The sequence below is a fragment of the Pseudophryne corroboree genome, chromosome 5, assembly GCF_028390025.1.
Source record: "Pseudophryne corroboree isolate aPseCor3 chromosome 5, aPseCor3.hap2, whole genome shotgun sequence".
Lineage (NCBI taxonomy): Eukaryota > Metazoa > Chordata > Amphibia > Anura > Myobatrachidae > Pseudophryne > Pseudophryne corroboree.
The window spans coordinates 192,389,484-192,411,488 of record NC_086448.1 but is presented as its reverse complement, the minus strand read 5'-3'; the positions used below and the strand labels follow the sequence as shown (position 1 = coordinate 192,411,488).

Below are 22,005 nucleotides of genomic sequence, written 5' to 3'. Positions count from 1 at the left end.
TTTCCCGGGTCGATGTGACCCGGGACCCGTTCACTATATAGGGAGAGGCAGCGCGGAGAAGAGCTTCTCTCCCAGCGCTGCCTCCGCCCCCCGCTGCTATGTCTCTTCTTTGCACTGTATGTTGTCTGCAGAGGCGTAACTAGGCTTTTTGGAGCAAGATGAGAGGACCCAGAGTGAGAGAGAGAGTGTGGCACCAGAGATCCAGACACAGAGAGAGTGGCAGCAGGTACCAAGACACAAAAAGTGCTAGCAGGGAGAGAGAGTGTCAGCAGGGACACAGAGATGGAGAGAGTGACAGCAGGGGCATAGAGACAGAAAGAGTGCTAGCAGGGAGACAGAGTGTCAGCAGGGACACAGAGACGGAGAGAGTGACAGCAGGGGCATAGAGACAGAAAGAGTGGCAGCAGGGAGACAGAGTGTCAGCAGGGACACAGAGACGGAGCAGTGGCGGATCTAGACTTAACTTTTAGGGGGGGCGGTTTAAGAATGACGACTCCTCCCCCTAATCATAGCCCCTCCCACTTAGTAATGCCCTTCCCGTTCACTTCTAAAATTTCCTATTGTTGCCATTACTAATAAAATGTTGCCAGTTAGTGGAGAGAACCCTGTGCACTGGTGATACAGACTGGCGAATCGCCATTCCTTCCATCAGGGGTGGTAGAGGATAAGACAGTAGGGCAATTTAAACATGCATGGGATAGACATAAGGATATTCTTACAAAGAAATAAGGATCAGATAAGGTTAGAGATAAAAATAATGTAAAAAAAAAAAAAAAGGGGCAGACTAGATGGGCCAAGTGGTTCTTATCTGCCGACAAATTCTGTTTCTACAGCACACAGAATGAGCCGAAATTCACATTATAGCACACTGAATGAGCCGTCATTCATATTATAGCACACTGTATGAGCTGAAATTCACATCATAGCACACTGAATGAGCCGAAATTCACATTGTAGCACACTGTATGAGCCGAAATTCACATTATAGCACACAGAATGAGCTAAAATTCACATTATAGCACACAGTATGATCCGAAATTCACATTATAGCACACTGAATGAGCCGAAATTCACATTGTAGCACACTGAATGAGCCGAAATTCACATCATAGCACACTGAATGAGCCGAAATTCACATTGTAGCACACTGTATGAGCCGAAATTCACATTATAGCACACAGAATGAGCTAAAATTCACATTATAGCACACAGTATGATCCGAAATTCACATTATAGCACACTGAATGAGCCGAAATTCACATTGTAGCACACTGAATGAGCCGAAATTCACATCATAGCACACTGAATGAGCCGAAATTCACATTGTAGCACACTGAATGAGCCGAAATTTACATTGTAGCACACTGAATGAGCCGAAATTCACATCATAGCACACTGAATGAGCCGAAATTTACATTGGAGCACACTGAATGAGCCGAAATTCACATTATAGCACACTGAATGAGCCGAAATTCACATTGTAGCACACTGAATGAGCCGAAATTCACATGACAGCACGCAGAATGAGGGAAAATTCACATGATAGCACGCAGAATGAGGGAAAAATCACATTATAGCACACTGTATGAGGCAAAAATGACGTTATAGCACGCAGAATGAGCCGAAATTGACATTATAGCACGTAGAATGAGGCAAAATTCAAATGATAGCACGCAGAATGAGGGAAAATCACATTATAGCACACTGTATGAGGCAAAAATGACATGATAGCACGCAGAATGAGGCAAAATTCACATGATAGCACGCAGAATGAGCCGAAATTGACATTATAGCACGCAGAATGAGGCAAAATTCACATGATAGCACGCAGAATGAGCCGAAATTGACATTATAGCACGCAGAATGAGGCAAAATTCACATGATAGCACGCAGAATGAGGGAAAAATCACATTATAGCACACTGTATGAGGCAAAAATGACATGATAGCACGCAGAATGAGGCAAAATTCACATGATAGCACGCAGAATGAGCCGAAATTTACATTATAGCACGCAGAATGAGGCAAAATTCACATGATAGCACGCAGAATGAGGCAAAATTCACATGATAGCTGTTAGGCGCCGGGGTCCGCTTGTCTGCGCGGCCCGGCGCCTAGCAACTAGAGACGCCGTGCGCGTACAGCCGCCGGCTCCCTATCAACGCTAGACGCCGGGCGCGCTGAGCCGCACGGACCCTAGCAACGGGGACGCCACTGGCGGACCGCGTTCCCCGTTGCTAGGCTTTAGGAAATTAAGATATTCACCTGCTCTCTGGCCGTGCAGCAAGGCAGCTGCACGGCATTTATTCTAATCAGCCTTTAGCAGCTGATTGGAGGACTCCTTGTTAAATACACTCCCAGGGCTTCTCACAGACGCCGGTAATAGCTTCCTGCATGCTGCCTTTGTTTGCTGAGAGTCTGTTTCCAGTCCTGCTGTATCCGGTCATTCCAGTCCTCAGAAGTCCGGTATTCGGGAGTTGTCATCTCATCCCAAGAGGTCGTTTGGTTCCCTGGAGTCCTGACTGATCACCGTTTTATATCCAGTGGTGTTCGTGAGTTGCGGCTCTGCCGTGTGTTGCGGCTCAGCCTCTTTACCTTTTATATTTTGTATTTGGAGCATTTGCGGAGGATTCCGCTTCCACAAGTCCTCTCTGGTACTCGGCGGTGCCGGGTAGGAGAATTGGACAAGTGGATATTTTGGTTGTCCTTTTCCCTGGCGGTTTCTCCGCACATATTATAGTTTTGAGTTTGCTTAGCCCCTGGCCTGGTTGTTTAGTTAGAAGGCCTCTTGTTATCACCCTGTCTCGGGTTTCCCTTTGTCTCTCATTAAGACCGGGGGGCATCGAAGTTGGGCAGACATAATCCGCCCTTCAAACGCGGCTGCCAAGGGCTCAAGAAACCATAGTCTCGCAGGGGATTTCTGACAACACGGGTGAGACAACAGAGTTAGGGCGCCAGGGGCTATTTTCCTGTCCTACTCCCTTCCCCAGCATTCCGTTCCAGTGCTCCGGTCCTTGCCATAGGATCTCCTCTGACCAGAGTGCTGGAATCATAACATTATTACCGGCCATACCAAAACTTAAAATTAAACGGGGTTTAATTTTTTCTCATTCAGTTTTGTGAGAGTTTATCGGCCTCATGAATCCAACAGGTTTAGGGCCAAATCCTGGTCAGCTCTTAGTCAGCCAGATTCAAGAACTTACTCAGATGGTTCAGGATCTCTCTCTTCGGGTGAAGTCGCAGGAAGATCTTTTGCGAGCTTCCCCAAGGGTAGTCCCTGAACCAAAGATGCATTTGCCTGACCGTTTTTCTGGTGATAGAAAAGAGTTTAATTTTAAAGAATCCTGTAAACTTTATTTTCGTTTAAGACCGACTTCCTCGGGTACTGAATCTCAGCGGGTCGGGATTATTATTTCTTTGCTCCAGGGGGATCCTCAGACCTGGGCATTTGGTTTAAGAGCAGAGGATCCGGCATTGTTGTCAGTTGACGCTTTTTTTGAGTCTTTAGGGCTCTTGTATGATGACCCTGATAGAGAGGCGTCCGCTGAAAGTCAGTTGCGCGCTCTCAGACAGGGTAGAAATCCTGCGGAGGTTTATTGTACGGAGTTTCGCCGTTGGTCGAACGACTGTGGCTGGAATGACCCAGCCCTGCGCAGTCAGTTTCGCCTCGGCTTATCAGAGTCTATAAAAAAGACAGTCTCCTTCAGTACCCCGCTCCTGAGACTCTCGATAAACTCATGGAGCTTTCTATTAAGATTAATCGTCGTCTCAGAGAGCGGAGGGCTGAAAAAGGAGCACCTGTAAGGTCAAGTCCGTGTGTATATTCCATTCCTGAAGACGTAGAGGAGCCCATGCAGATGGGTCTCTCCCGGCTGTCTCCTGAAGAAAGAGCCAGAAGGCAAAATTCTGGTCTTTGTCTGTACTGTGGGGGTAAGGGACATTTTGCTCGTAATTGTCCGAACAAGTCGGGAAACGCTTTGACCAGGTGAATTGTGAGGGGGTTCACCTAGGTCTGCAGCTTATCTCCTCGAATAACTCCCTTTTAGTCCCAGTTAAAGTTTCCTTTGGCAGCCTCAGTTCTTCGGTGTCGGCTTTTGTTGACAGTGGAGCTGCAGGAAACTTTATGGATTTAACTTGGGCTAAGGCCTTAGGCATTCCTCAGTTACCTTTGGGTAGGTGTGTCACCATGCATGGCTTAGATGGGAGTCCGCTGTCTAATGGGATTATTTCTCTCCATACACCCCCTGTACTACTTACAGTAGGAGCTCTACATTCCGAGAAAATCGAGTTCTTTCTTACACATTGCCCAGCAGTTCCAGTTGTTCTAGGTCACCCTTGGCTGGCCTTTCATAATCCCACCATTGATTGGCGGTCGGGGGAGATTTCACAATGGGGTACTTTTTGTGATAAGGAATGTATCACGTTTCCAGTCAGAGTAGCAGCTATCATTCCAGAACTCATTCCGGTGGAATACCAGGAGTTTGCTGATGTTTTCTCCAAAGGCAATGCGGACATTCTGCCTCCCCATCGGCCTTATGATTGTGCTATTGAGTTAATTCCTGGTGCCGCATTGCCAAAGGGAAGATTATATGCATTATCCGGGCCAGAAACTGCGGCTATGAATGATTATGTAAAGGAGAGCCTTGAGAAAGGATTTATTAGACCATCAAAATCTCCTTTAAGTGCAGGCTTCTTCTTTGTGGAGAAAAAGGATGGCTCGCTTAGACCTTGCATTAATTTTAAAGCCCTGAATAAGATCTCAGTTAAAAACACCTATCCTTTGCCGTTGATTTCTGTACTCTTTGATCAGTTACGTTCTGCTGTGATTTTTTCTAAAATTGACCTTAGAGGAGCGTACAACCTCATCCGAATTAAATCTGGAGATGAGTGGAAAACGGCCTTCAGTACTCAGTCGGGTCACTACGAATACCTGGTGATGCCGTTCGGCCTGTCCAATGCTCCGGCAGTTTTTCAAGACCTCATTAACGATGTGCTCCGTGACTTCCTAGGGAAATTTGTGGTCGTTTACTTAGACGACATCCTGATTTTTTCTGAATCAATGGAACAACATGTTACCCAGGTGCGTCTGGTTCTTCAAAAGTTACGTGAGAATCATTTATATGCCAAGCTGGAGAAGTGTGAGTTTCATGTCACGGAAGTATCTTTTTTAGGGTACATAATTTCCCCTCAGGGATTTTCCATGGAACCAAAGAAACTCCAGGCCATCCTTAGTTGGGCGCAACCCACCAATTTAAAAGCAATTCAGCGCTTTTTAGGGTTTGCGAATTATTATAGGAGGTTCATTCATTCTTTTTCTGACCTGGTTGCTCCCATTGTAGCTCTGACAAAGAAAGGAGCGGCTCCTACCAACTGGTCGCGTGAAGCTGAGTTGTCCTTCCGGGCCTTGAAACAAGCCTTTGTCTCGGCTCCAGTCCTCAGACATCCTAATCCGGAATTGCCCTTTGTGGTGGAGGTTGATGCCTCGGAGGTTGGAGTGGGGGCTATCCTTTCTCAAAAGGATCCGGAGTCTCTGGAGTTACATCCTTGTGCCTTTATGTCCAGGAAATTCTCCTCCGCTGAATCCAACTATGACGTTGGTAATCGGGAGTTACTGGCGGTAAAGTGGGCTTTCGAGGAGTGGAGGCATTGGCTGGAGGGAGCAAAACATACTGTTTCGGTATTGACTGACCATAAGAACCTGCAATACATTGAATCGGCTAAGCGGCTTAATGCCCGGCAGGCACGTTGGGCATTATTTTTTACGCGTTTCAAATTTATAATCACTTTCAGGCCTGGTTCCAAGAATACTAAGGCTGATGCCCTGTCACGTAGCTTTCTTCCGGTACACAATAACAATCCTGTTACCCCCATACTTCCATCTTCGGTCATCTGGGCGTGCCTCACACAAGATTTATTTACCCAGTTAAAACAGCTTCAACACCAAGCTCCTAGAATTACTCCTGCTGGTCGTCTTTACGTCCCTGAGTTTTTGAGAGCTACTGTTTTAACGGAATTCCATGATAACAAAGTTTCAGGGCATCCAGGAGTCTCTAAGACATTGGAGTTAGTCTCTCGCTCAGTATGGTGGCCTGGTCTTTCTAAAGACGTCAAGGAATTTGTTTATTCATGTCAGGTTTGTGCACAGCATAAGGTTCCCCGTTCCTTGCCCATCGGGCAACTTATGCCCTTAAATGTTCCTCTCAGGCCGTGGTCTCATATTTCCATGGATTTTGTGGTTGACCTTCCCCTTTCAGCCGGATTCCGAGTCATATGGGTGGGTGGTAGTGGACCGTTTTAGTAAAATGGCTCATTTTATTGCCCTTCCCCGATTGCCTTCTGCCCAAGGGTTGGCAGTTTTGTTTCTCCACCATGTATTCAGGCTTCATGGGTAGCCTACTGATATTGTTTCTGATCGGGGTCCACAATTCATCGCACAATTCTGGAAATGTTTTTGTGCCTCATTGAAGATGAAATTGTCGTTAACATCCGGTTACCACCCACAATCCAACGGGCAAACCGAACGAGTTAACCAATCATTGAAACAATATTTGCGCTTGTATTCAGCCAAACTCCAGAATGATTGGTCCGAGTTTCTTCCGTTGGCTGAATTTGCTTACAATAATTCTTGTCATTCCTCCACTAAAGAGTCTCCATTCTTTTCAGTTTTTGGTTTTCACCCCAGAGCTAATTCTTTTTTTCATCATTCCTCAGTCTCCTCGCTAACCTTAACCTCCCATCTTAGAGCCATTTGGAAAAAGGTGCACCTTGCTCTTAGAAAAGCGGCCTTTCGAGAGAAGAAATTTTCTGACAGGCTCCGACGTCCTTGCACTTTTAAGGTGGGAGATAGGGTGTGGCTGTCGACTCGCAACATCAGGCTTCGACAATCCTCGGCTAGACTGGGACCCAAATTTATTGGGCCATTTCTTATTATTAAAAGAGTCAACCCAGTTGCCTTTCGGTTACGTTTACCAAGATCTCTCAGGATTGGAAATACGTTTCATTGTTCCCTGTTGAAACAATACGTTTCTTCCAGTAGATTTCCTCGGAATATCTCTCAGGGTAGATCTCCAGTGGATGTACAGGGACAACAGGAGTTCTTGGTAGAGAAGGTTCTCGATTCCAAATTGTCCCGGGGTCGACTGTATTTTCTAGTTCACTGGAAAGGCTATGGTCCGGAGGAAAGGTCTTGGGTCCTGGATAAGGATCTTCATGCCCCGAGGCTCAAGAGGGCATTTTTTCGGGAATTTCCTCAGAAACCTGGCTTTAGGGGTTCCTTGACCCCTCCTCAAGGGGGGGGGGGTACTGTTAGGCGCCGGGGTCCGCTTGTCTGCGCGGCCCGGCGCCTAGCAACTAGAGACGCCGTGCGCGTACAGCCGCCGGCTCCCTAGCAAAGCTAGACGCCGGGCGCGCTGAGCCGCACGGACCCTAGCAACGGGGACGCCACTGGCGGACCGCGTTCCCCGTTGCTAGGCTTTAGGAAATTAAGATATTCACCTGCTCTCTGGCCGTGCAGCAAGGCAGCTGCACGGCATTTATTCTAATCAGCCTTTAGCAGCTGATTGGAGGACTCCTTGTTAAATACACTCCCAGGGCTTCTCACAGACGCCGGTAATAGCTTCCTGCATGCTGCCTTTGTTTGCTGAGAGTCTGTTTCCAGTCCTGCTGTATCCGGTCATTCCAGTCCTCAGAAGTCCGGTATTCGGGAGTGGTCATCTTATCCCAAGAGGTCGTTTGGTTCCCTGGAGTCCTGACTGATCACCGTTTTATATCCAGTGGTGTTCGTGAGTTGTGGCTCTGCCGTGTGTTGCGGCTCAGCCGTGTGTTGCGGCTCAGCCGCTTTACCTTTTATATTTTGTATTTGGAGCATTTGCGGAGGGTTCCACTTCCACAAGTCCTCTCTGGTACTCGGCGGTGCTGGGTAGGAGAATTGGACAAGTGGATATTTTGGTTGTCCTTTTCCCTGGCGGTTTCTCCGCACATATTATAGTTTTGAGTTTGCTTAGCCCCTGGCCTGGTTGTTTAGTTAGAGGGCCTCTTGTTATCACCCTGTCTCGGGTTTCCCTTTGTCTCTCATTAAGACCGGGGGGCATCGAAGTTGGGCAGACATAATCCGCTCTTCAAACGCGGCTGCCAAGGGCTCAAGAAACCATAGTCTCGCAGGGGATTTCTGACAACACGGGTGAGACAACAGAGTTAGGGCGCCAGGGGCTATTTTCCTGTCCTGCTCCCTTCCCCAGCATTCCGTTCCAGTGCTCCGGTCCTTGCCATAAGATCTCCTCTGACCAGAGTGCTGGAATCATAACAATAGCACGCAGAATGAGCCGAAATTGACATTATGGCACGCAGAATGAGGCAAAATTCACATGATAGCACGCAGAATGAGCCGAAATGTACATTATAGCACGCAGAATGAGGCAAAATTCACATGATAGCACGCAGAATGAGGCAAAATTCACATGATAGCACGCAGATTGAGCCGAAATTGACATTATAGCACGCAGAATGAGGCAAAATTCACATGGTAGCACGCAGAACGAGGCAAAATTCACATGATAGCACGCAGAATGAGCCGAAATTGACATTATAGCACGCAGAATGAGGCAAAATTCACATGATAGCACGCAGAATGAGGGAAAAATCACATTATAGCACAGTATGAGGCAAAAATGACATAGCACACAGAATGAGGCAAAATTCAGCAAAAATAATGCAGGAAGAAGAGGGGGGGGGAGAAATGGGAGACACACACACACACACACACACACACACACACACACACACTCACACTCACACACTCACACACACTCCCACCTCATAGATGGAGGCCGGGTAGCGCCGCGGTATTGGGAACGGGGTGCAGAGCGGTGCAGCGCGGCGGAGGACGAAGACAGAGAGAGACAGCGTCCTGACGCGCGTACAGGAAGGAGGGGGCGTGGTCAGAACAGAGGTTGCTGTATGCGCGTCAGGACGCTCCTCTCTCTCCTCATACCCCGCCGCGCTGCACCGCTCTCCACCCCGTTCCCAATACCGCGCCGGGACCCGGCCTCCATCCCGGTGCCGGTATATGTAGGGGGGGGGCGTTCACCCTAATCGCCCCCCGCTAAATCCGCCACTGAGATGGAGAGAGTGGACAGCAGGGGCATAGAGACAGAAAAAGAGGCAGCAGGGACACAGAGTGATAGCAGGGACACAGACAAAGAGTGACAGCAGCGACATAGCAGCAGGGATACAGAGTAGCATCAGGGACAGAGAGAGACAGCAGTAACATACATTAGGAACAAAGGCAGCAGGGATGTAGGGACAGAGAGAGAGGCAACAGGGACAGAGACACCAGGGACGTAGGGACAGAGGGAGGCAGCAGGGACAGAGGCACCAGGGACGTAAAGACAGAGAGAGAGAGGAAGCAGGGACATAGGGACAGAGTGAGAGAGGCAGCAGGGATGTAGGGATAGAAGCAGCAGAGATGTAGGGACAAGAAGTAGCAGGAACATACAGTAGGGACAGAGGCAGCAGGGCATATGGAGAGAGAGAGCAGAGATGCAAGGACAGAGAGACAGCAGTAACGTTGAGACAGGGAGAGACAGCACTGATGTAGGAACAGAGACAGACAGCAGAGACATAGGGACAGAGAGAGGCAGCAGGGACTGAGACACTAGGTACGTAGGGACAGAGAGAGAGGCAGCAGGGACGTAGGGACAGAGAGAGAGGCAGCAGGGATGTAGGGACAGAGAGAGAGGCAGCAGGAACATAGAGACAGAGATAGAGCGGTAACAGGGACAGAGAGAAAGAGGGTGCAGGGATGTAGGGACAGAGGGAACAGGGATGTAGTGACGAGAGGGACGTAGGGACAGAAAGAGAGGCAGCAGGGATGTATGGACAGAGAGAGGCAGCAGGGATGTATGGACAGAGAGGCAGCAGGCAATATGGACAGAGAGAGAGAGAGGAAGCAGGGACATAGGGACAGAGAAAGAGATGCAGCAGGGATGTATGGACAGAGGAGAGGGCGCAGGAAAGTATGGACAGAAGCAGCAGGGATGTAGGGACACAGAGGCAGCAGTAACATACAATACGGACAAATGCAGGAGGAACATACAGTAGGGACAGAGAGAGAGAGGCAGCTATTAGTGGTGACAATGGGTGTGGGGTGACAGGCTGCGAGTGGGGGTGCTGGGAATGGGGTGACAGGCTCTGATTGGGGTCAATGGGAGTGGGGCGACAGGCTGTGAGCGAGAAGGGGGTGTAGTGGGTTCGGGGTGACAGGCTGTAAGTGGGGGTAGTGGATATGGGGTGACAGGCTGTGAGTGGGGTTAGTGGGAGTGTCATGACAGGCTGTGGGATGACCAGGAACAAAGCAGAGGACATGGGTGGAAGAGGAAGAGCAGAGAAAATAATACATTAAAAAAGCCGGATAAAAAAATATACTCAGCTGAAATCTAAGGCTTCTGTGACTGGATCGCTCACCTCCGCCAGGGACAGGCAGCTGTCAGCAGTCGCCAGACTGTGTGGTGACCTCCATTCTGTGGGTATGCAGCTCCACCGAAGTTCTTCTTCCCCTGACACAGCTTAACACGCGTTGATGTCATCACAAGGGGCGGATTTAATTCATTAAAAGACATTGGGAGGAAGAGCTGCTCGCCCCACCCTACTTACGTCTTTGGTGGGGACAGAGAGAGAGAGGCAGTGGGGACAGAGAGAGACAGCAGGGACAGAGAGAGATAGCAGGGATATAGAGTGGCAGACAGGGACAGAGAGAGACAGTAGGACCAGAGAGAGCAGGGACAGAGAGAGAGATCAGGCATAGAGAGAGACAGCAGGTACAGAGTAAGAGAGACAGCAGGGTCAGAGACAGACAGCAGAGAGAGACATCAGGCATAGAGAGAGAGAGACATCAGGCATAGAGAGAGAGAGACATCAGGCATAGAGAGACATCAGGGTCAGGGAGAGACAGCAGAGTCAGATAGATAGACAGCAGGGACAGAGCGAGAGAGACAGCAGGGACGGAGAGAGAAAGCAGGGTCAGAGAGAGACAGCAGGGACCGAGAGAGAGAAAGAGAGCAGGGTCAGAGAGAGACATCAGGGTTAGGGAGAGACAGCAGAGTCAGAGAGAGAGACAGCAGGGACAGAGCGAGAGAGACAGCAGGGACGGAGAGAGAAAGCAGTGTCAGGGAGAGACAGCAGGGACCGAGAGAGAGAAAGAGAGCAGGGTCAGAGAAAGACAGCAGGGACAGAGAGAAAGAGAGCAGGGACAGAGAGAGAGAGAGAGAGAGAGAGGGAGAGCAGAGTCAGACAGTAGGGACAGAGAGAGAGAGAGAGAGAGCAGGGTCAGAGACAGTAGGGACAGAGAGAGAGGGCAGGGTCAGAGAGCAATGTAACATTACCAACTTGCAGTAATGGGCCCTACACACATACCGATTCGCCGCCGAGCTGCCTGACGGCGGATATGGCCGACGGGCGACCCGGCGGCAGGGGGAGTTGACGGGAGGAGTGAAGTTTCTTCACTCCCCCCGTCACCCGGGTCCATAGCACTGCATACTAATATGGACAATCTCGTCCATATTGGCCTGCATGCATAAGTGACATATCGTGTGCCTCCACACTGCATACAATATGAACGAGTTCTCGTTTATTAATGAGCGAGAACGTTCATATCGTGCATTTTATCTGCCAGTGTGTAGAGCCCTTAAGGAATTACGGTTCCGCTCTGCTGAAGTCTCTCAGTCAGTGCAGCCATGCATGGGGGATGCCGTGGAGGAGCGGGAGTCGGAACCTGCGGCAGCTTACATTCGCAGCAGTGTGAGGAGGTGGAGCCATAAGTGAGGAGAGAAAAGGGCAGTGTGCTGTGTGGTGTGACACGGCGGCTGCTGCTTCTGCACGTCAAATCAGCAAACATCTCCGGCCGAGGTCACTCACCCACACTTGTGGAGATGTCACACCTGCAGGACTGCTGCCTTCCCTCCCTCCCGCTGGGACCCGCGGCGGCACAAACTGTTGATATGGCAGAAATGTAAAATAAATAAATAAATACAGACGCATGGTGCAGAGCCTCCAGGATCTGGACATCCCACCCACCCATGATGCTCCGTGGGCTACTTCCCCATCCCCACCCTTACATACTCCTATTGGCCCGGCAATGACATCGGGTGTGGCTACCCAGTTCCACACTCCCCGACTACCCCTACAGACCGGAGGCGGAGCAGTGGGAGGCTGGCAGAGCTCTTCATTCAGTAAAAACCGTTGAAAGACGCTGCACAGGGTACACTGACCTGGCCGGCTGCTCCCTCCTCTCTCAGACCTGTCATGGCACCCAGGGCAAGCACCCTGCTCGTGCTACCCTGGATACACCTCTGGTTGTCTGTCCCTATTATTCACTTGCTTTGCTTTGATGAGCCCCTATGATCAGCTTTGTGGTCTAAATAGAACACAAGCCGATCAGTGTAAAAAAAACAACACTTACATGCACCCAGAGGTCTGATGATCAGTGAGCTCTCTCCTCTGGTCAGCTGGTCGCCGGGATCCTGCCCTGTGACCTAGATCAGCTGTGCTGTAAACCGATGCCAGTTTACAGCACAGCTGATCAGGGTCACAGAGTAGGAGCCCAGCGACCAGCTGACAGGAGGTGAGAGCTCACCAATAATCAGGCAGGTAAGTGTAAGTGGAGGTGGGCGGTTGTGGGGGCATATAAGGTACAATCACCTAGGGCGGCCGGTGATGTACTAAATGACATCGCCGCCCATCGCCATGAAGCTAATCGCATATGTACTTACATATGTGATTAGCATTGCTGAGGACAGCTCTTCCGATAAGAGCTGTCCTCTGAGATCCCCTGAGGCAGCCTGTCTTCCAGAATTCAGCCCCGGGAGTCAGTCTGCGCATACGCAGGGTGACTGGGGCAGGCACGGGGCATGCTGGGAGGGATTAGATTGGATACTTTACACAGCGCTGCAGAGAGAAGCCCAGAGACTTCTATGGGGTATCGCCAGCAAAAGCTAGCGAACACCTCCGTGGGCGTGTTTTTCACTAAAAAAATACCCTGAGAATTGCGGTAACCAGAATTGCAGGGACTGAGCTTTCTTGCAAGCTCTGTCCCTACATTCAATACTTGATACATCCTTGCAACGTATTCAATTATCACAATGCAATTTTTGTTAACTTTATCACAACCCATCCGCATCTCAGATGATGATTGTGAGAAATATGCCCCTATGTGTTACAAACATTATACTATCACTTTCCTGTGACCCCTTTCAAGGTTTACAATCTTCTTGTTTTTAAGTAGTCAAATCACAGAACACAAACTGATATACTATAACCACTGTTCCACTTTTAAGGGGGGTACACACGCGGAGATGTGTGCTGAGCGATCTAGCACAGACTGCTCAGCACACATCTCTCCCCCTGCTCAGCACACAGTGCGGTGTGCTAAGCGAGGGGGGCGCACACTTCACACAGCGGTGAAGTGAGCGATCTAAACATAGAAAACATAAAAACATAGAATTTGATGGCAGATAAGAACCACTTGCCCCATCTAGTCTGCCCCTTTTTTTTATCCTTTAGGTAATCTCAACCCTTTTTGAACCTTAGTTCTTTGTAAGGATATTCATATGCCTATCCCAAACATGTTTAAATTGCTCTACAGTCTTAGCCTCTACCACATCTGATGGGAGGCTATTCCACTTATCCACTATTCTTTCTGTGAAGTAATTTTTCCTTAAATTTCCCCTGAACCTGCTTCCCTCCAGTTTCAGTTAGAGATGTGCACCGGACATTTTTCGGGTTTTGTGTTTTGGTTTTGGATTCGGTTCCGCGGCCGTGTTTTGGATTCGGACGCGTTTTGGCAAAACCTCCCTGAATTTTTTTGTCGGATTCCGGTGTGTTTTGGATTCGGGTGTTTTTTTTCCAAAACCCCTCAAAAACAGCTTCAATCATAGAATTTGGGGGTAGTTTTGATCCTATAGTATTATTAACCTCAATAACCACAATTTCCACTCATTTCCAGTCTATTCTGAACACCTCACAATACTATTTTTAGTCCTAAAATTTGCACCAAGGTCGCTGGATGACTAAGCAAAGCGACCCAAGAGGGCGGCACAAACACCTGGCCCATCTAGGAGTGGCACTGCAGTGTCAGAAAAGGATGGCACTTAAAAAAATTGGCCCCAAACAGCACATGATGCAAAGAAAAGAGAAAAAGAGGTGCACTGTGGTCGCTGGACGGCTAAGCTAAGCGACACAAACACCTCAATATCACAGGAATTAGTCACTCTAATCAATGGTATTATTGGTCCAAATCACTGGAAGAAAATGACAAAATCACTGGAATTATTCGTTCTAATCAATGGTATTATTGGTCCAAATCACTGGAAGAAAATGACAAAATCACTGGAATTATTTGTTCTAATCAATGGTATTATTGGTCCAAATCACTGGAAGAAAATGACAAAGGAGGAAATTCCAAGTTGATCGCAGCAGGACATTTTTTAGCAGTTGGGCAAAACCATGTGCACTGCAGGGGGGGGGGGGGGCAGATATAACATTTGCAGAGAGAGTTAGATTTGGGTGGGTTATTTTGTTTCTGTGCAGGGTAAATACTGGCTGCTTTATTTTTATACTGCAATTTAGATTGCAGATTGAACTCACCAAACCCAAATCTCTCTCTCTGCACATGTTATATCTGCCTCCCCTGCAGTGCACATTGTTTTGCCCAACTGCTAACAAAATTCCTGCTGCGATCAACTTGGAATTACCCCCAAAATCACTGGAATTATTTGTTCTAATCAATGGTATTATTGGCCCAAATCACTGGAAGAAAATGACAAAATCACTGGAATTATTTGTTCTAATCAATGGTATTATTGGTCCAAATCACTGGAAGAAAATGACAAAATCACTGGAATTATTCGTAAACATTTGTAGAAAGTCGCTGCTTTCTGATTACAGAAATGCTCAGATATTCCTGCGAATCCACAATCCCTTCCCAGAAGAAAAATAAATTGAGAAACCGTTGTTGGAGAACGTTTGTTCTCTTTCCCTTACAAAGGAACAAATCACTTTCCAAGAAGACTGACATTTTTGGGATTATGGAGACATGGGGGTATATGCAATTGCGGTCGAATTGCCACAAATGTCGAAAAACGGGGCATTTTCGACACAAAAAAAAATATTCGACAATGCAATACAGTACTTTTCGACAAAAAAAATGACTTTTCAGATTCAACTTTTTAAAATTCGACAGTTGTCAAATTCAACATGTCTGCAATGGTAAAAATGCGGCTTTTCGACAAAAGTATATTCAATTAAAGAATGTTGATTTGACAACAGTGCTTTTCGACAGTAATTTCTCAAATTTCATTCCGCCTCACTTTGCTGGCGGAATCTAATAAAAAAAATTTAAAACATGTTTTTTTTTGGTGTTTTTTGTTGCTAATAGCATATCTATTTATATTAGAAGGGATTATGGCCCTCATTCCGAGTTGTTCGCTAAGTTTTTCGTTCGCACAACCTATCAGTAAAGTTGCGTTAATGTACTAAATTTGCGAACATCCGCCCCCAACGTATTTTTGCTCATTCGCACGCATTATTACACAAAGTGGGCGTACGCCAAATGACATCGCAGCAATGCAAAATCCTCGCAGCAATGCGAACCCATCGCATTAACACATACTTCTTCGTAAAAATACTAATTTGTAGTAGATTTACACATTTTTCAGTTAAAGTGCTCACTTTTGCTGAGAAACGCCGCACAATTTGTTTTTATACTATTAAGTGGACTAACACCTTCCAATTAAAAGTCCACAAGCCCTCCTCAATAACAAATCCAATTAGTGAATGATTTGAAATGTTCATGATCAATTAAGTATTTGTTTAAATACCTGAAGTGCACTTTGTAGCCATAAAAGAGCCTCCTTTTATTTACATGTTTAATATAAATATAGATGTTTGCAATGTGCTTGGTCTAATGTGTTTTCAGAATTTATTAAAGTAGAGTTTTTGTATGTGAATGAAGGTGTTTGCATGTTTATTTAGCCAATAACATGTTTTATTTGGTGTTTTAAAATAACTTACGTTAGATGTTTGAAATGTTTAAGGTAAAAAATGTTTGTTCTGCAATCTGCTGTTCCTTTATTGCATTAATAAATAATAAAGAGCCGCTGAAGTATTTAAATTTAGTAGTTTATTTTTTTTTTTTACTGTAATAATGATAATATCCTTTTTTTTTTTTTTTTTTTAAATCACAAAATTAACAAAATTTTTCCATTGCGTCCACAAGACCCAACAAGGCCTGGAGATGGAGCCTCATGTTGGAAACAATGTCCTGCAACGATGTGGGATCTCCAACGGCAACATCTGAAATTAAGAGATAACATAAACATTACTAACTTACTCACATTGCTTATTATCCAAGCAAGGCACAAAGCACACTTTAATGCAGGCAGGTCCAAACTGCATCCCTCAAGCTTGTGTGAAACTACATATACCAGCATGCGTTGACTCAGTTTTGGGGCCAGGGAATGCCAAACCTGTGTCAGGGCATGCTGGGATGTGTAGTTTCTCAACAGTTGCAGTTGCGCAGTTTGGACAGGCCTGCTTAATGGCAAAGTTGATACATCATGGCTGTTTTATGGTACAATCATTAGCAGAAAAACACACAAGCCTGCTCAGGCTTTTTTTGTTACTTATTACAGTTTTCTTGACCATGGGCTACATTTACTACTATGTGAGTTCATTTTAAGATGTAGCGTCGCCCATAGCAAACAAGCCAAAATAAGATTATTATCTTGTAGAAGTGGTTCCCCAATTGTAAAGATTAATTGTATTGGTTGTTATGGGCGACATCCCATGTTAAAGATAACTTCCATCTTCGTCACTGTTACACCATGTTGGCATTCATTCTCATCTTTTTATTTTTTTTATTTTTTAAGGGGTTTGGTCCTGCCTCATCACACTGCATATCAACATCTTCAGAAGGCCAACATATCATAGCATTCCCACACTCCCTGAAAGCTGCCCTTACTAAATAAGTGCAAACAGGTTTGACTTGAACAATTAGTCATTTTGTGAATGTAACTTTCACACCACAAATCAGTGTGTCATTAGGCTGCATAACAAAGTGAAGCATGTGATTTGTAAGTGCAAATATTAAGACTACACAGGCACAAGTGTAAAAGACCAACAACATACTAAACTCCACTCAGGTCTAACTGTTTACCAGAAAATCTAACACATATAAACCCTGTTGTCCTGGCAACCCTGGCTACCTAATGAGTGTCAACCTAGAGTGGACACACAAAACATTGCACACATACACACTGTACATATAATGACACTCACAAATATGTAAAGGCAACATGTACACCATGAAGAAAAACACAAATATTTGTCCTTGGCCCAAGAATTCAAACAGTACAACACTGCATGTTTTGTCATTGTAAGTGTAAGTGGGTATTAATTTGTAAAAATTTTTTAAAAAACTTACTTTCCACGGCAACATGAAGACTCCCTGAACGCTCTTCAGGGGCTTCCTCTGCCCATTCACTGGGTGGGGATGTTGGCTGGATGGGGGAAGGCGGCTGGATGGGGGAAGGAGGAGGGATTGGGGAAGGAGGAGGGATTGGGGAAGGAGGAGGGATTGGGGAAGGAGGCTGGATGTGGGAAGGAGGCTGGATTTGGACTGCAATTTCAGAGGGGGGGTCTGATTGAGAGGGCGAGGGGGGCGGAGAGAAAGTTAATGCAATAGAGGGTGAGGGGGGTTGAGATGGTGATGTAGAAGTTGAAGGAGAAGGGGTATGGGAAGGAGGAGAAGGGGTCCCAGAAAGAGATGGAGAGGTGTGGTGAGAAGGGGAGTGGAAAGTGGAGTGGGCCAGGGAAGCTGAGGGGGACTGGGAAGCTGATGGGGACTGGGAAGATGAGGGGGACTGGGAAGATGAGGGGGACTGGGAAGCTGAGGGGGACTGGGAAGCTGAGTGGGACTGGGAAGGGGAGGGGGACTGTGAAGGGGAGGGGGAGTGAGAAGGGGAGGGGGACTGGGAAGGGGAAGGGGGCGGAGAGTTGTGCCGTTGTTGTTGTCCTATAATGATATTATTGACAACATTTAGTTTACATGAGAAATTACATAGTAAACACTTTGAATTATCAATGTTCTGTTCCATGTAAAATTCAGTGTTTATAAAAATAGAAAAGCAAACATGTTAAGATCCTCTTCATGTTGGCCACAGCAAACAAAATGAGTCCAAACTTTTACTTTGAAGCTCATTCCTTAATCTAGTCCATTGAGTCATAGTGATTGGTCTAGACAACATCACCAGATCACTATTCAAGGCACCTTATTATATAGCCAGCACTGATCAAGTATTTGTGTACAGTTTCCTGGCTGGTTCTTATTTCTTGAAAACATGCACTTGTTTGTTGACAGTTTGCTACAGTCAGTACTGTTTGCCCTAACCACACACACTGTCCTATTTTCCAAAAAAGGACACTGAAGGTTGCAATTAGCCTACCACTTAGTGTAAATTGTGGGTAATTCCAAGGGGATTACAGCAGGAATATAGTTTGCAATTGGCCAGAACCATGTGCACTGCAGGGGAGGCAGATATAACATGTGCAGAGAGAGTTAGATTTGGGTGGCTTATTTTATTCTGTGCAGGGTAAATACAGGCTGCTTTATTTTAACACTGCAAATTATTTTGCAGATTGAACACACCCCACCCAAATCTTACTCTCTCTGCACATGTTACATATGCTTCCCCTGCAGTGCACATGGTTTAGCCCAATTGTTCACTAAATTCCTGCTGCAATCAACTTGGAATTTACCCCATTAGCACAATTTATGCTAATAATCTTATGTAATGTAACTTACTTCGTGTATGCATAGTTCGGATTTGCTGGCGGATCTCCGCCAACAGATCGGGAGTCCTCCTGCGGAGATCACTCCACCTCCTCTCAAGTTGTATGATTGTCCGCCTGCTGCGGACGCGAGTCCGCAGCAGGCGGCGGACCTCCGCGTAGGCCTCGCGCTTCACCCGATTGGGGATGAAGCGCCCAACGCGGCCTACGCGGCGGTCCATCACCGCAACCAGCACGCGGAGCTCCCGCCTGGTGAACGGTGCTGCACGCATCATGGCAATGGCGTTTTCCTTATTTGGGCATATATTTATAGTATCTGTTAGCATGTGATTGGTCCAAAATCTATGTTGTCATTTCTAATAACTTTATTGATCTTTGCAATGCTGTGAAGAGCAGAGTGTTATTACGCACGAGCGGAAATACGCATTCGCAGAAGCAAATATTTATCATAAACAAAATTTAAAAAAAAACACAGACACAGAGACACAGTTTATTTAAAATTACTATACATATCTGTGTACTCACCACAGTTCGTGTGATCATTCAGCTGGACAGTCACAAAGTGGGAAACATTGAGTCTCATTTGTTTGTGTGTTTGTTTACATAATCAGGATTTGAGGATATTAAACAAATAAGGACACTATTTAGCAACATTACATTATTTGGTTTTATAACTAAACATTGTAAACTTAACGTGTTTGCGGAATTTGACGCCAACAAAAATTACCCATTCCAACACAACAAAAGCCTTACACACTCACTTTACAATATCATACAAAATGTCATCATTGTTAAAAAAACATAAGCATACTGTGTTTTAAAATTTATAAAACTAGAAAATATCAAAACACTATACCTGAAATATTCGGCAACAATCCTTGCCCTCACTTGGCTCCCCCTCCGTGTAACACTCCCCCCACCGAAATGTCGAACAACCCCTGGCTCCTCATCAGGCAATTCCTCTGCCTGAGGAAGCTCTACACTACTCCTTACCGCGATATTATGTAGTATTGCGCACAGGACCACTATTTTACTTGCCATCTCCGGCGAATACATGATGTCGCCACCAGTGCGGTGGAGCACACGAAACCGCCCTTTAAGGACACCAATTGTGCGCTCCACCAGCTGCCTAGTGGCAGTAAGCGCGGAGTTAAATGCCATCTGTGGTCCTGGCCTGGGATTACGGTAAGGAGTCATGAGCCAGGGGGTGCAAGGATATCCACGGTCTCCTGTTGGAAGAGAAGGCAAAATTTTGAAATATTAAATTTGTCAAGTTACTTTTTTTATTTAAAAATATTTGAGCAACAACTCACCCAATAACCACATGTCTGCTCGTTGACTTGATCTTAATCTCTGCCATATCCCTGATTGTCTAATGACATATGCATCATGTGAACTTCCAGTAAATTTTGCATTCAGGGAAAGGATCTGGAGGGATGGGCCACAAACAACCATTACATTCAGAGAATGAAACAGTTTCCTGTTTCTATAAATTTCTTCATTATGTCTTGGTGGCTGAATAGCAACATGTGTGCCATCCACAACCCCAATAACATGTGGGAAGCGACTACCACCTTCCTCAAATTGCCGCTTCACCACATCTAGGGCACCAACATCCAAAGGCATATCAATGAATTGCTTCACCCGCTTTAGGAAAGCCTGGCAGACACGCCGCAGGACCTTACTGAACTGGCCCTGCGACATGCCAACCAGGTCTCCCACAACATGCTGATATGAGGCTGTAGCCAAAAAATGTAACACTGCAAGGAATTGTGTCAATGGTGGTATTGCTGTAGGATACCGAATTTCAGACTCCAGATCACTCTCTATTATGGAGAGAGTGTCTAGGATTAGATGTGGTGGCAGCCTGTATCTACGCACCACCACATCATCTGGCATACCAAAAAGTAGGACACGGGTTCGGAAAATTGGTGGCCTAGCACGCCTCCGTTGCCTTGGTTGATGAGGAGCCGGCTGTGGTTGTGGGGCTGGCGGTTGGGGTGGGAGTGCTGGCGTGGGTTGGGGAGGTAGGGCTTCTGCAGCAATAAATATTGACATAACACACTTTTTTGAAAAAGAAAAAAAACGAGGTGAAAAATACAAAAACAACTTATAAAAAATATTCAAACAATAAATGTTGAAAAAAATGTTGGGGAAACTTACTGCAGGAGCGTACATTTTTTCTGTGTTGAATTCATGGCCAAAATGTGAAATTAATAAAAAAAAAAATTTAAAAAATATGTTAATTTTACAAATAAAAAAAAAAACATTTCTGAGCATCAAATACATCACAAACACCAATTAAAAAAACAAACAAAAATAAAAAAAAAACATTTAGTAGCTAGTCCAGGAAACACAAACACTACTTTGCAGATCAATCCTGGGAAACAAAAATTCTATTTGAGACAAAATGGAAAACAAACAGAATCACCACACTTTTAAGAAACACAAACAGCAAACCAAAACACAGGCCAAGGGCACTTACCTGCTCCAAAAAAAAGACAGACTTGGTGTTCAGTAGCACACCCAGAAAATAAATGAAACCAGGGATATTTCTCCCAAAAGCAAACACCTACAAGAGAACACAAATGACAGTCAAAAAACAGCATACAGACCATTAAAACTAAACAGGCACCAACACAGGCCAAGGGCACATACCTGCTCCAAAAAAAAGAAAGACTTGGTGTTCAGTAGCACACCCAGAAAATAAATGAAACCAGGGATATTTCTCCCAAAAGCAAACACCTACAAGAGAACACAAATGACAGTCAAAAAACAGCATACAGACCATTAAAACTAAACAGGCACCAACACAGGCCAAGGGCACTTACCTGCTCCAAAAAAAAGAAAGACTTGGTGTTCAGTAGCACACCCAGAAAATAAATGAAACCAGGGATATTTCTCCCAAAAGCAAACACCTACAAGAGAACACAAATGACAGTCAAAACAAAGAAGCACAGGTTTATTTTCACAAATGGACTAGCAAAATAGTTATGTTTTAAAAATATTTAAAACCTAAAAAATTAAATTAAAAATTTTGACAAAACTCCAAAAAAACAACAACCAAGAATACTCACAAACGAAAAAACGCATAACAAATGCAACACTGTCTAGATTCAAAACGCAAACAAAATGACAAAGGTATGCTAGACAATTACTCACTCTG

General features: G+C 45.9%; 1 protein-coding gene across 2 annotated transcripts; it reads right to left on the bottom strand.

Annotated features, from left to right (window-relative positions):
* Nucleotides 1–17,691: 17,691 nt before the first annotated feature.
* LOC134928914 (putative nuclease HARBI1) lies at nucleotides 17,692–21,020 on the bottom strand. 2 transcript variants are annotated; one of them, XM_063924842.1, is made up of 5 exons: nucleotides 21,003–21,020; nucleotides 20,153–20,267; nucleotides 19,696–20,068; nucleotides 19,365–19,386; nucleotides 17,692–18,063 (listed from the first exon to the last, which is right to left on the bottom strand). In XM_063924842.1, exons 1-4 carry the CDS (start codon nucleotides 21,015–21,017, stop codon nucleotides 19,383–19,385), a joined length of 507 nt encoding a protein of 168 aa, XP_063780912.1. In that variant the 5' UTR covers nucleotides 21,018–21,020; the 3' UTR covers nucleotides 17,692–18,063; nucleotides 19,365–19,382. The 2 variants fall into 2 exon arrangements, with proteins under 2 accessions (XP_063780912.1, XP_063780911.1); XM_063924841.1 differs by lacking the exon at nucleotides 21,003–21,020 and having other exon boundaries at nucleotides 20,153–20,477.
* Between the last annotated feature and the right edge of the window lie 985 nt (nucleotides 21,021–22,005).

What these genes read in the sequence shown, in the direction of transcription:
- LOC134928914 (XM_063924841.1), bottom strand. Translation starts at nt 20,465, where the DNA reads ATGCCTTTGGATGTTGGTGCCCTAGATGTGGTGAAGCGGCAATTTGAG. An exon ending in AGCAGACATGTGGTTATTGG is followed by an intron (nt 20,069 to 20,152) that starts GTGAGTTGTTGC and finishes CTCTTCCAACAG; the next exon opens with GAGACCGTGGATATCCTTGC.